General features: G+C 40.6%; 2 protein-coding genes across 3 annotated transcripts; both read left to right on the top strand.

Annotated features, from left to right (window-relative positions):
• The first annotated feature begins 221 nt into the window (after positions 1 to 221).
• Positions 222 to 1,001, top strand: s100b (S100 calcium binding protein, beta (neural)). Its single transcript, XM_084574883.1, has 2 exons — positions 222 to 583; positions 683 to 1,001. Exons 1-2 carry the CDS (start codon positions 440 to 442, stop codon positions 827 to 829), a joined length of 291 nt encoding a protein of 96 aa, XP_084431009.1. The 5' UTR covers positions 222 to 439; the 3' UTR covers positions 830 to 1,001.
• A 1,968-nt stretch (positions 1,002 to 2,969) lies between these two features.
• Positions 2,970 to 6,829, top strand: gypc (glycophorin C (Gerbich blood group)). 2 transcript variants are annotated; one of them, XM_084574745.1, is made up of 4 exons: positions 2,970 to 3,704; positions 4,073 to 4,278; positions 5,784 to 5,819; positions 5,924 to 6,829. In XM_084574745.1, the coding sequence occupies exons 2-4, from the start codon at positions 4,182 to 4,184 to the stop codon at positions 6,124 to 6,126; spliced, it is 336 nt and encodes a 111-aa protein (XP_084430871.1). In that variant the 5' UTR covers positions 2,970 to 3,704; positions 4,073 to 4,181; the 3' UTR covers positions 6,127 to 6,829. The 2 variants fall into 2 exon arrangements, with proteins under 2 accessions (XP_084430871.1, XP_084430870.1); XM_084574744.1 differs by having other exon boundaries at positions 2,971 to 3,704; positions 4,170 to 4,278.
• Positions 6,830 to 13,946: the final 7,117 nt, after the last annotated feature.

The raw sequence follows: 13,946 nt of genomic DNA, 5'->3' as shown, positions 1-13,946 counted from the left end.
TTTATTATTTATAAGTATCAGCTACGATTCAAGCCCTTGAAAAGAAAAACTATTTAATGGATGTAGTTCTGCTTTTTGGGCTCATTTATGCCCTCGATATGAATTTTCCATTGAGTTTTTTCAAATGTAAGCACTAGTTTCAATATAAAAACACCTCAGCCAGATTAATGGGGCTGCAAATAAGTACTATTTTATTTATAATTAATAATGCAATTTAATTATATGACTCCAAAGAGGTTTTCTGTGTAGTTTGTGCTTGTGGCTCAAGTTTAAAAAGCATTTCTGAGCCTAATTATCTTCTAAAATACAATATTTCTGAAGGATGAAAGTTCTTTAACTCTTTCTGCATCCCTAAAATGGTCGGGATATTGATGCAGGAACTAAATCTGTGTTTCTTTTATCAGGTTTTTACCTTTTATCCTCCTCAAGAAAAGGCCAGATGACGATGACTGACCTGGAGACCTCGATGGCCACCATCATCGCTGTGTTTCGGAAGTATTCGGAGAGAGAAGGAGACAAACACAAACTGAAGAAGAGCGAGCTGAAGGATCTACTCAGCGACGAGCTCCCTGATCTAATGGCGGTAAAAATAAAAATAAATAAACAAAATAAAAAGCTGAATTTAAAAAGATATTTAACACATTTTGATTTTGACCTTCCTCCGTCCCTTCCTCTCACGCAGCACGTCAAAGACCAGACCACGCTGGACAGCCTGATGGAAAGCCTGGACACCGACGGCGACGCCGAGTGCGACTTCCAGGAGTTCATGACATTCGTCTCCATGGTGACCGTGTGTTGCCATGACTTCTTCGAGCACGAGGACGAGTGAGGAGGCGGCGGGCCGCGAAAAAAAGGGACAAAAGGACGGAGCTACAGTAAATTATAAAGAAGCCTAGCAACGCACAAAACTGAGGGCGGAGAAGAAACTCCAGTTTAGTCGTAGCAACGTTTGACATCAACCTTCGTCTTCTATTTGATTATAAATATAAAAGTAGCTGAGCTAAAGTAGGCGAAGTAGCACTATTCGGGTGCAGAAATTGCCCTTTCATTTCTGTCCTTTGTCTTTTTTTTAAAGCATAACAACTTTTTTTGAAGGTATTTGCTGGATTTTAAGTAAGGCTATCAACTTTGGCTACCTAGATTTGCCACGAAGCAATCACTAATTCAAGTTTCTCCTCTTGAAAGAGACGGTAAAGTTGTAAATCTGAGTCGTGTGTGTGAGCCACGCTGAACGGAAACTTTAGGTTTTGGGAACAGCTGAGAGATTTGGCTACCAGGCACCCAGGAAGAAGTTTGAAAGTGGCTAGCTTGTTTGTCTGCACCATGTGGCTAATGGATTACATAGCGGGCTAGTAATTAATTTGATATTCTGCAATTTGAGGTTGCTAACAAGTTAATCTACTTTTTTTGGGGAGTCTTGTCGACTATCATACGTTCAAATTAGCCTTTAGAAGCAGATTTCATTGGCTAGTAAATGTTTAAAAATGGCTACTGAGTTGTTTGTAGATGACTTAAGGAGTTGAAAGTGCCTTGTAAATGTGTGCAAGCATTAAAAACATTTAATGGCTAGTAAAGTCTCCAATATGGCTTTTGATTTTTTTTATTTCTGTCTGGTATCAATCATTTAGAAAGTGGCTAATAAAGGTTTTTAGCTAAAAGAATCAACCGAATCTAATGACTACCAAATTTTGAAAAGTAGCTAGCAAGTTAATCGAGTATAGCGGACATTTATTATTAATCACATTTCTAAAGGTGGCAGTGATTGGGAAATATAATAAAACTAGCAATTTGTCTCCAGATTAAAAGGATTTAATTGGCTAGTAAATGTTTAAAAATGGCTACTGAGTTGTTGCCGTCCGCTCGTAGACTTAAGTTGACAATTAAGGCGTTGACGGATGCAAAAAAAAAGCTGAAAGTGCCTTGTAAATGTGTCCAAGCATTAAAAACATTTAATGGCTAGTAAAATCTTCAGCATGGCTTTTGATTCTGTGTGGTATCAATCGTTTTTGGAGACTAACAGAATTTAGAAAGTGGCTAGCAAGTTTTTTTCAGCCAAAAGAATCAACCGACTATCTAATGACTACCAAATTTTTAAAAGTGGCTAGCAAGTTAATCGAGTCTAGTAGCCATTTATTATTAATCTCACTTCTGAAGGTGGCAGTGTTTGGCAAAACAATAAAACTAGCAATTTGTTTCCATAGTAAAAAGGATTTAATTGGCTAGTAAATGTTTAAAAATGGCTACTGAGTTGTTGCTGCTTAAGTTAGATTTAAATTGACAATTGCTCCTGAATTAGGCCTAGGCCACTAAATTTTAAAAAGTGACTAGCAAGTTAATTGAGTCTAATAGTCACAGGAATTAACCAAATTTCTGAAGGTGTTGGGAGAGTATAGCTTTGAAGCCAATATATAAGAATTAGTAAAATAAAATAAAGCGTTTAATGGCTAGTAAAAATTTTGACATGGCTCATGAATTGTTTCGGTCAGATATCATTCATTTGAGATTTTGCTTTTCAAATCTTAGGAGACGACAACTTCTACGAGGCTAAGACTTTAATTGAGTCTAATTTGGCCGTGAAATGAAGGTGAACTCGCTATTGCACCTCACTGATATGTAATATTGGCTCATTTTGCTGAATAAACAGATACACATGCATAATATTTCTGTTTCGTGTGTTTAATTGGGTTCTCTTTGTCTACTTTCTGTCTTCCAAGCAAATTCTAATCCCCTAGAAAGCTGAACGAGGTTAATTATAGATATTCTTCTTGATGGGAAATCAATATAATTTAAATTAGTTGCTCCAGTTTAGTTAAAATCTTGCAAATTAAACAACAAAAACATTTAAAAAGGGTTCAAAAAGCTCAAATATTCAAAAAGTCAATATGAAAACGAGCCAAAACCAAACATTGACGAATTTTCTAGTTCTTTCCCCCCTTGAGCCATAACATTATGACCACATGCCTTAGATTGTGTAGTCCATCCTTGCCCGACGCTAGCGGCAGAAGTTTATTTCTCCATTACGTCCCACAGATTGCTGGACTGGACTGAGATCTGTGGAACTTGGAGGCCAAGTCAACGCCTTAAAAACATTTTGGTTTTGTCCTGCTAGCTGAACGAGGCCTCGATGAAGGTTTGGTCCTTATCAAAGTCAAATCCTTCCACTGGAACATGTTTTTTCCTGCTTCTAACACAAACTTTAAGGACAAAATGTTCAACTTGTTCCCTAATATATCCCGCCCACTGACAAGAGCCGTGAGAGCCAGGGGACCGGGGTTAACAATGATAGTTGCAGCTGCAGCCAAGACAAATTTTAAAGAGCATCGATTTCTAATTTTGAGCATATCTTTGTGGAATTTAGGAAAACCAGAAGCTCGGTATAAAAAGAAGAAGATGCACATTGTGTAAGAGGCTTGTTAGTTCATTAAACACACAGAGAAATAAAAATGTGTGCACATTAGCAGATGATGCAAGAGGCGTTGTCAGCTGCACAGACATCTGCAGGCTGTTTAGTGTCAGGAAGGTGGAGCCAGCTCTGCTATTGGCCGAGGGGGGAACAGAACCCGGACTCTGGGGACTGACACCACACCCTTCTGTGAGTGTGTTTGAGTTGTGTGCCCAGCATAAGCTCTGTTGTGTTTCTTGTTCTTCTTCTTCTTCTTCTTCTTCTGGGTGAATGAAGAGCTGCCTGCTGACTCTCAGAGCTGGTGAGTTTCCTTCTGGATCACGTTTTAGCTTTTGTTTTTTACTTCTGTCACGTCCAGTGGCCGAAACCTCACTTTCACCTTTATGTTCTGTGCAGCTGGGACGCGGCTCAGTGGAGCATGACTCTGCAGACAAACATCAACACGTTGTTTGTCACATTTTCTGTGTAATTTCCACGTGTGCAAAAAAAGCTGCAGGCACAAAGTTGCATTGTTTGGCCAGAATTTAGTAGAATGGATCGTTTTGCAAGAAAAATGTCATTTGAATGTGTCATGGGGTCGGTTTAGACATTTTTAAAGTCACTTTATCCGACAGGTGAACACACGTTATGTCTCCATTATTTGTGCAGAACTTTCTTTCTCATTTCTAGGAAGTTGGGAGGAATAATTTGGAGGAAAACCAACTGTAAAATAAAGCGTCACCCAGATATCTACATTGATTTTTATATCCTCTGATGATGTTTCCAGGTGGACGTCATCATGGCAGACTTACCGACTCCTCCTCCTCCTACTTTGGTTCACGCAGAAACATCTACTGTTCCTGATATTTCTGTTCTCACCGAGATACCGCCATTAGGTACGTACATATAGACGAGGATGTGTCTCTTTTAAAAGGCCCGGTTTGACGTTTTGTTTTCAGTCGGATAAAGAAGACGACCGATATTTCTATAAAATATCAAATATTATAGACCGGAAACAAAAGGAAAACGGCTACACGTGAAAAGATTCTTTCGTCGGCCATCTTTTTTTTTGTTGTTCTTGTAGCCAACAGTCGGTTGCTAGGTGACGTTCCAGGCTCCGGTTGCCTAGGTAACCCCGTAACAATATTGCTAGCTAGCACGTGGACGGAGCTATAGCTCTTCTTCTGTTTGGAAAGAAAATAGACAAGACAGTGACGAAAATGAGTCGAAAGCCAAAATGTAGTCGGTGCAGTTGGTCTCCAGGTGATGGTTCCAGGCTCTGGTTGCCTAGGTAACCCTCTTGCAGAAGGTAAAAATATTGCTAGCACACAGTCAGAGCTAGGTCTTCTTCTGTTTGGAAGTTTTTATTAAACTCAGACAGAGCTTGGTGAGGCCTTTCTTTTGCGTTTCCACCGTTTATGCAAATTTAAGATAAGCTAACCAGCTAATTGAAGTTAGACACACAGGTATTATCATCCAACGTGTCTAATTTACAAAGAAAATCCGGATATTTTATATTTTTTTTTAGTATTGACCCTTAAAAATTGAGTCTTGGGATGTGAACACACCCGCGAACCAGGCCGAGGTGTTTGTGTGTTCAGCGGGGAGTGTCTTATCAGCCCGATGTCAGAGAGGAGCATGGGAAGGAGCGAGTGTGACGCCTCGGGGGTCTGTCGCCGTGGAGATAAGAGCCGACTCACTGATACCTGCTGGTTTCCACGGCAGGGCCAAACGGGGCCGACGTGGGACACAAACATAGAAGTTACTTTTGCGTGCAACTGAAAATGTTTCTGCAACCAGCGGCAGTCGGGTTTACCGACAGGTTTCTAAGATTTTAGGGGTTTTATCTGATCAAACAAATCTTGAGTGTGGTCCAGTCTGCATTAATGAAGCATGGACGTGTTATTTGGTGGTTGGTGCAGCCTCTAGAGATTAGAAGAAGTCTTTATGTGGTGCAGCTGAAGCTGATTCCTCTAATGCATTGATGCAAACTGATCCTGGATCACCCACTATCAAGAAGACAATTAGAAAGTCAAAGCAGAGATTTATTACCTTAATTATGTGTTATAACATCGCCACACTCTTATGTCATTTTAAACCCTTCAGCCTCAGGATTTCCCTTTAACTTTGGGTTTTTCTTTCTTGAAATATGAAACATTTGAGGATTAAAACAGAGATCCCAGATCTCAGAAAGCTGCGCTCGTGCTGCCTCTGCAAACACTGAGGCTCTAAAATAGACTGAGGGTGTCTGAATGCCATGCATGGTTGGATTCAGAGCTGACAAAAAAAAAAAGGAATCAGCTGCTGTGCGTCCTCCAGATAATTTAACAGTGGGCGCGGCGGCTGAGAAATGAAAATCTGCAGACTGACACTGACAAGAGCTGTTTTACCTCCTCTACAGGCGAAGACAGTGGAGATTTTGCAGCTTTAATCGGAGGTAAGAACTGTATTTTTGTATTTATGCTGCAAAATCACTTCTAAAAATGAGATTTTGCACAATTAAACATTCTCACCTTGATGTTTTCTTTGTCACCTTCACAGGAATTGTCCTCGCCGTTCTAATGCTGGTGATCTGCTCAATCGGAGTGTTGCTGTGGTGTCTGGCCAGACACAAAGGCTCGTACGACACCAACGAGGCGGACGGCGACGACTACAAGATCGACGATGACGAAGACGAAGAGTCGGTTGGGTCTGACACGGCACTGCAAAGCAAGAAACCTCAGAAGCCCAAAGACGAGGAATAGAGCAAGAGTGTGGACTCTGAAGCTTTGAGATTCTTTATTTTTTTCTGAATTAACCCGTTTTCTAAAGCTGCACGACACTGACAGCAAACTGTTTAAAATGTGAAGTCGAAAAAGTGTGTGAAAAGTGGCAATGAGGCGTCAAAACACGACCACATTGACAAAATGAAGACAAGTTTTTAGAAAAAGCAACTTTTAAAAACACTTTAGTCTATTTTTGTGGGGTTATTTTAAATCTTGTGTCGTGTTTTGGCGCCTCCAAGCCTCCAGAAGTGACCTTAAAGGGGTCGTGCAAACAGGAAGTGACGACCATTGGTTTAATGAGAGTTGTAGCGACGGCAGGAGGAAAACTTTTGCCAAATGGACGAACGGGAGCGTCCGATACAGTCACATGACGGCAACACTGAGTCGCTTCCCATCCCCGTGCTGATGGAGCGCCGGGTGAACCCAGATGGAGCCGTATTTACACGCGCTGGCAATATTTTTATGCTTTCCTTGTTTCAATCTGGGGTAACGTCCTTCTGCAGACTATGTTTTTGATTTCAAAACCTTTTGCAGCTCCAAGCTCCATTTATTTTACTGTCAAACCTTCTGTTTCTTTTTGATAACATAGAAAAAACTCCTGATGACGATTTTCTACCGTGTGCATGAAAGGAAAGTAGTGAAAGTCTTCTTTTTTTAATAAATAATAATACGTTTTTACACATTTGACTTCCTGATTTGTTTGTTTGTTTGGGTTAAACAGTCAAACTACTCTATCTGGTGGTGGAAATTTAAAACTGCACTCCTCATGCAGTCCACACTAAGATGCATTTCTGCAGGAGAGGAAGCAGTGGAAGCGTCTGGAGGTAATCCTCAAACCCATCTTGACCCCGACAGCTGCCCCAAAGCCTCGATGTGGTGTCGCTGCCTCCTTCTATCTGCCCTCCATGATGAGTAACACATCCACTGGGGGGGGGGATCTGATCGTGTGTGGTCCCGATGCTTTTTTAATTTTCTTGCCAAATTCTCCCTCTGGGCCGATGACATGGTTTGGACATGGAGGGATGCTTTGCTTCGTTTTAACTCTGAGTCATCGTAGACTTCCAGTAACTCCAGCCCCCAGTTGCTTCACAGCACGTACACAAGCTACCTGTCAATAAATAACCCTTTTTTTTTTCATTTAAACACATCTTTAGTCAAGAATATTCAATTTATTTATTAAATACAGACATAAAATCCAACAAGGGTTCAAAAAAAGCCAACTGGACTTGTAGAGTTAATTTGAGAAGACGTTTCACCACTCATCCGAGTAGCTTCTTCAGTTCTAGGGGACTGGTGGGAAGTCTGAGGTTTAAATAGGAACTCCTCCTGAAAAAACTTGCTTGTTACAGACATAAAACAACATTTATATCAGTTTATAGAGACATTTATGCTGTTTTATGCATCGTGCACATGATAAAAAGCACCGGTACCCACTCTTACATTATAAAATACGTTGCAGGTTAATAATAATGTGTTAATAATGCAAGTTTTGTGGAGTATTTTTGTTAAAAAATGGAGCTTTAGTTAATGGCATCTAGAATTCAAGCTGTTTTCTTTTTTTTGCCTCAGCTTCCTGTGCTTCTACATTGCTAGATTTAACAAATATCAAAAAAGTGGAGTCTTAGGCACACTTTAAAACTTAAATCAATATGTTTTATTTATATTTTTAAACTTTAAAACGGTTCAAACTCGACATCAAGCGTGAAACTATCTGTGCTGTGTTACCGCCACTGTCCTGCAGGGGGTGCTGTTGGACCAAACCAGAGATTCACAGTTTACAGTCACTGACTAAGAGCAGTACTTTTATTAAATTTATGATCAATGGAAAATAAAAAATAAAACTGAAGGAGGAGGATTAAAGAGATGAGAGGAAATAATTCATCAAAATGAAAGATTCAGATGTCTAAATAAAGTTGTTGAGTAATTTGATCTTCTAATCTAAACCTGCTCCTTATAAGAACTCGCCTGTGCTCGGGTTACCTCATTAAACATTTAAACACACACAGCCGGAGTGGCAGAGTAAATATATCACGCCTGTGCGTTTATCGGCTAATAAAAGACGCAAATTAAAAGCATGTGACGCCTGTTAATAAACTGCCTTCAAACACACACACACACACATACTTCAGCAGCCCAACAGGCCGGGGTTATCTCTGCGAGTTAACTCCCTGCTAGCGTGTTGTTAGCATCCTCCTGGCAGCTCTCAGCCTGGCTGCAAATGGATTAACAATAATTTAATGTTTTGTTCTCGATCAGCAGAAGTTTATTTCAGCAATTATGAAAGATTACAACATTTAAATGATATTTTAAATAGTTTGGACATAAAAGTCTTCGCTTGGGATTGATATTTGTCGGATTGGTGAAGTCGTCCTCCAAAGCATTTGTCAAATTAATGCACCTTTGTTCAGCCAAGAAGGAATCGGGTGACAAAATTAAATTAAATTAAACTTCTCTTCTGTCCAGCAACATGTCAGGGCTAACTAAGGTTGGCCTTAAGTCTGCAAAAGGGAAAAACTACAAAGTCGAAGTCTAAATGTGTCGTTCTCCGCTTTTATTCGTGATTTTCCACCTTGCAGCATTCAGACTTGATTTGTTGGAGTACTTTTACATGAATACTAGTTTAAAAGACACAACAAGGTCAGTTTAGCAGACTTAAGTTTGCAGCAGTCTGATTTTAGACAGTGAAGGCGTTTCTAATTGTGTCGTCCTCTACCTTTATTTGTGATTTTCCACCTTCTGCATTCAAACTTTCCACTGAGCAACTGCTTGAGTGTTTGTTTGATCTAAAACTAACTCATACTGAGCTCTTAATAGCGCACCTTTGAAATGAGCCATGTGATGGTTGATTAACTTTAGTCTCCTTTATCCTGCCGGCGGCTGAACAGGTTAGCACATAAATAAGTTTGGACTTTCTCAGGTTTTTTTCCCCTCCTTAAAAAGCTTCCATTAAAGCCCGAACTGTCGAGCCACGATGGGGCTCGGAGCTGAGCTGGGAAATTTCATCTGTGACTCACATGCTCGCTGTTGTTGTCAAATCAATTTGAGTTAACAGTGCTCTCAGTAACAACAGCACAGCAGCGGCGGCGGCCAAGGAAAGAATGAGCTGCGATTGTTTTGAGGAAAGAAATCAAAGACGCAAAACACACTGTGAATTTCTCTGGAGTGCTGGCTAATTTCTGGTTTGGCAGAGTCCGGCTTCCCGCCCCGGCGGTCCCACAAGATCTTTACAGGAATGTGAAAATATATCAGTTTTAACAAGGGATTTATTTAACCTGCTGCTGAGTCTGAAACTCCAGCGTGGTTGGAGACTGTTGGTGGTTTCCAGGCTTTCATCAAGCTCGTTTAATTGTAGAAAGTAAATATGACAAAATCCTTCCAGGAAAGAAGTGAAATACAACTTTGTTAGTGGGTAGCTAACACGCTCAAAACCCTACGGAGGAGTGCTCGGGCGTTTTTGAAGCTCAGTGTGGGGTCTTCTGCTGCCTCCATCTTTGCTACGTCAGTCTCTTCCTTACTTAACATGGAAGTCTACGATTGTCGACTCACTTTTGGCGTCATGCTCTAGTGGCCATTCGTGGAACTTCAGTTTTTGGTGCATTGCTAACGTTATGCAGGGGGAACAAGGAGCGAAAACTTGAAACACTTCTCAAAGTTCTGCAGAAGTCTAAAAAGCAACAAAAACAAGGAAACGATACGAGAGCCAAGAACGCAGAGAGTCCCAAATGTGGTATTTTATTTTGAAGGGGTGACTGAGTTCATGGGAAGCCGCTGTGAGTGTGAGTCCCCCCACTCACACACAGTTTATACAGTCATACACCACAACTCATGTCTGTGTGTGTGTAGGGAAGTGGTGATGTTAATCAACCCCAGATGAGCCAGAGTCACATTGTGTGTATGCGTTCTTGTTTTTAGTAAGTTGCGGGGGCCAAACTCTTGAGGAATACTATCGTTGTGGGGTCACGTTGTTCCTTGTGGGGCTGTTTCTTTCAACTTTTTGAGGGTTAAAATCTGTTCAGACACAGTTTTAGGGTAAAGATCACTATTTGGTTTGGGGCTGTAGGGAATGCATAATGTCAGTGGAAGGTCCTCACAAAGATAGAAACAGTCTGGACTGGAACCCCAAAACCTTGGGCCCTGGGCCGACACACAAATACCGAATTCACCACCTGAGAATGTCGACAAAACGGCACTTTTGCGTGCGAATGAAGCTCAATGAGTGTGTACTGCACTGACAGGCTCAGTTACAAAATGTTTCACGCTGCATTGAAGGTCAAACAAGCACAGTGGTGAGTTTATACATAAATATTTTATTGTTGTCGCTAGAGCTTTGAAGTGGGAGGAGCTACTCCGAATTAGCTGGTACTGTTAGCTGTTAGGTAAGGAAGCTACAATGAGCTAGTCTAAGCTGGGAGGCTATGCAGCTAGGGAGAGCTATTAGCTGTAAGGCTAGGAAACTAGGAAGAGCTAGTATTAGCTTGGACGGTAGGAGGCTAAGAAGAGCTACTATTAGCTGGGAGGCTAGGAGGGGATACTATTAGCTGGGAGGCTAGGAAGAGCTACTATTAGCTGGGAGGCTAGGATGAGCTACTATTAGCTAGGAGGCTAGGGAGAGCTACTGTTAGCTGGGAGGCTAGGATGAGCTACTATTAGCTAGGAGGCTAGGAAGGGCTACTAATAGCTAGGAGGCTAAGAAGCTAGGAAGTGCTACTATTAGCTGGGAGGCTGGGAAGTTATGGAGAGCCACTAATAGCTGGGAGGCTAGAAAGCTCTAATCTCACCTTGCAACTTAAAAACAATAGTGTTGTTGACAAAAGTTTGTTTAACTCCTGCGTGTGATCACCACAGTGAAGTCAGGGAGTCATAACTTATCAAAAGCAACATGAATCTGAGCAACACCTACTGAAACAAAAGAAGTTAACTATGCTGGATGCATCATTTCCAACCAACGCCACGCTTTACCTGTTAGTCACCACACTAACATTTATCTGAGAGCAGACAGGAGGAGGAGACTAAAACAAAGTGTAAAAATGAAGCATGAAAAGTTTAAGACCGTATTATCTGAGTTGTGCCTTGAAGGCTTCGCTGCACCTCAGTGTGTTTTCATCCTGTCCTCTGAACTCATGAAACACATCAATTTCATCGCTCACCAAAAACACTGGTTTCATTTTCCAGACGGTTTTATGTTGGCTGGGAATGAGTCATCAAAACTCGGCGGGTTTGGAAAGGATGGCCACTGACGGAAAGATTTCCCAGCATGCTTCGGTTAGTCACATAGCAGGATGATGGAGTGGAGGCCCGTCCAGATGAATACACCAAAAACAAACCTCCACTTCCCAGGTCGGCGATGAGGTTTTTATCCAACCCCTATTTATCCAGAGCTCGTTCGCTCTTTCTCAACAGTGTCGTGATTCAGTTTCGTAGAGCTGCACACGTTATCATTTGGGAGCAGCCCAGTGCGACCACAGCGTCCCGTCGCCAGCTACTGGAAGCTACCCAGTAGGCAACCACAGCCGGCTGCTGCCACCGAGCTAATTGGAAGTTAAGTGTCTCGTTCAAGAGTGCAAGTGTGGTATAGTCTCCCTTAACGTCTCAAAACTAAAGTAGCATGTTTAAGTAGTAGTAGCACAGATTTCCAGACGGTATTTGTCTTTAAGTTGATCAGCTTTGCTTCGTTCTTGGGATCAGCTTGATTGACTTATCCTTATTTGCCTCCTTAACTCTTTCACAGCTTCTTACTCATCGCTCGGACATTTCTTCTGGCTTTGTTTCCACATATTTAGGTCAGATTCTGCAGAAACAAAGAAAAACCTCCAAGGTTACTCCCATGAAACACTCGGCCTTGATATTGATAGGGAATGAAATGTGTGGGGGTTTGATATCTGAGGAATGAAGTGGGAGAAGAAAAATATGCAGCTCTACTCAAAGTCTTCATAAATTATTTTGCTTTCATTTTTTTTTTTTTTCCTGCAGAAGAGACAGCTGTAACCTCTGGATGTTTTTAAGTCTTCTCGTCCAAGAAGAGTACGAAGAGATGATTGAGTCTGGTTCAGTTTGGAAGTTTAAACCTGTGAAACAAAACAACGTCTTTGTTTTGTCACCTGGCAAACAAAATATTTTATAATAATATACATGTAAAGCACTTTTCTCAGCTTAGTTTAGCTTAGCATGGCATTGACATTTGCATTTGTGTGTTAGTGTTCATGGTTTAGCTCGTATCCTCAACAAATTTACTGGAAATCACAAGAACATTGCTGAAAGAAGCAAGCCGTTGGCCCAACACTGTGCTGTCTATATTGTAGAGATATTACATGATGATTTGAATATCTTCTGATTGTGATTTGCATGCAGCGAAGTTTAAACATGCTTCCAAATTCATGTGCAGCTGGGTGCCTGATAACTCTTCCCCCAAACAAATTGCTAACAAACTGGAAGTGCACCACAGGAGCAGCTTTAACGAGCGGTAATGCTCAACTGTGCAGTATAAATAGGAGCCGAGGTTTCCAGAGGCTGTTGGGTTAAAGTACAGGGTAGGAGGATGTTAGGTCAGAGGTCCAGACGATTTCATGAGAGGGAAGGCACTGGCAGTCGATCTGTCGGCTTCGTGGGAGGCCGAACGAAAAACTTTATCTTTATTTAGTTTGAAAACAGTCCTCCTGAAACAAGCAAACAAATATGTGGAAAATGAGCCTAAATACATGTATATTTGTATGTAAATACCAGCAAAAACCCTGGAATTAGCTAGCCAACGTCTAACTTAGTATAAAATGAAGCATAAATTAAAACAAAAGTACAAGGAAGTCTCTTTAATATTCAAAGGTAGTGCACCATGTTTGCTTAAAATCAACATACGTAATTTTAAACCCATTAGAAAACTTGTTTTTAAGTTTATTACCCTCTTAGCAACAGTTAGCATCGAAGCTAACAGACTTAAGTTCATAAACATTTTAGAAATTGTTAGCAATGAGGCTTTTTGACCTTAACAGTAGCTAGCATTGAAGCTAGCACACGCAAGTTAGCATCTCAGCTGACAAACATTTTTCCTATTTAACTTAAACATTAGCTTGGAAACTTTAATCTCTTTTTATCCATACTGCTGTCTTGTTAACATTAAAGTACATAATCTTACATTACAACGAGATTTTTGATAAGTTTCTTAGCATGCTAACAAGCTAGTGATTTAAGTAAATGTATAACAAAATATCTTCAATGATTACAACGAAACAGTGAGATGTTTTCTAAACTTTTTAAAAACAAAGCTTCAGCAAAGACACAAAAATAAACTAAATACTATAAATAAATGAACAAATGTCTCTAAATTAAGAATATAAAAACATCAGGTCCTTTAGTTCTAAGTTAAAGAGCCTCAGGGATGCTCATGTCTGTCAAACATCTTTAAAACAGAGGCATCTATTTATCCTCCTGGAGGGCATTTACTCAAAGATAATAGTCTTTATAATGGAAAACAGTCTTTTAACATCATTTCTGCTGTAATAACTGAGAGGGTATTTCTTTATTTCTTCATTTTCATTTTTTCCTGTAAACAACGAGGAATGTGAAGGTGAAGGAAAAACAAGCTCAGAGTGAGTCATCAGCTCACAGATATCTGACACCCGGCTGCAAAAAGACCAGTCATGAAAGCTTCTTGACTCAGATCATTGTCATGTTTTCTCAATTATATCTGAAAATTTTCCATGCTAAAATATGTTTCCAGGATTTTAGTTGTATTACTGGACATGTGGGCAAAGTAGTATAAACTGTTATCTATTTTTGGTCTCCACCGCCCCCTGAAGGAAGATTTT

Source organism: Chelon labrosus (assembly GCF_963514085.1).
Source record: "Chelon labrosus genome assembly, chromosome: 24".
Classification (NCBI taxonomy): domain Eukaryota; kingdom Metazoa; phylum Chordata; class Actinopteri; order Mugiliformes; family Mugilidae; genus Chelon; species Chelon labrosus.
The sequence above is the reverse complement of the archived record's forward strand: the minus strand, read 5'-3'. Positions and strand labels throughout refer to the sequence as shown.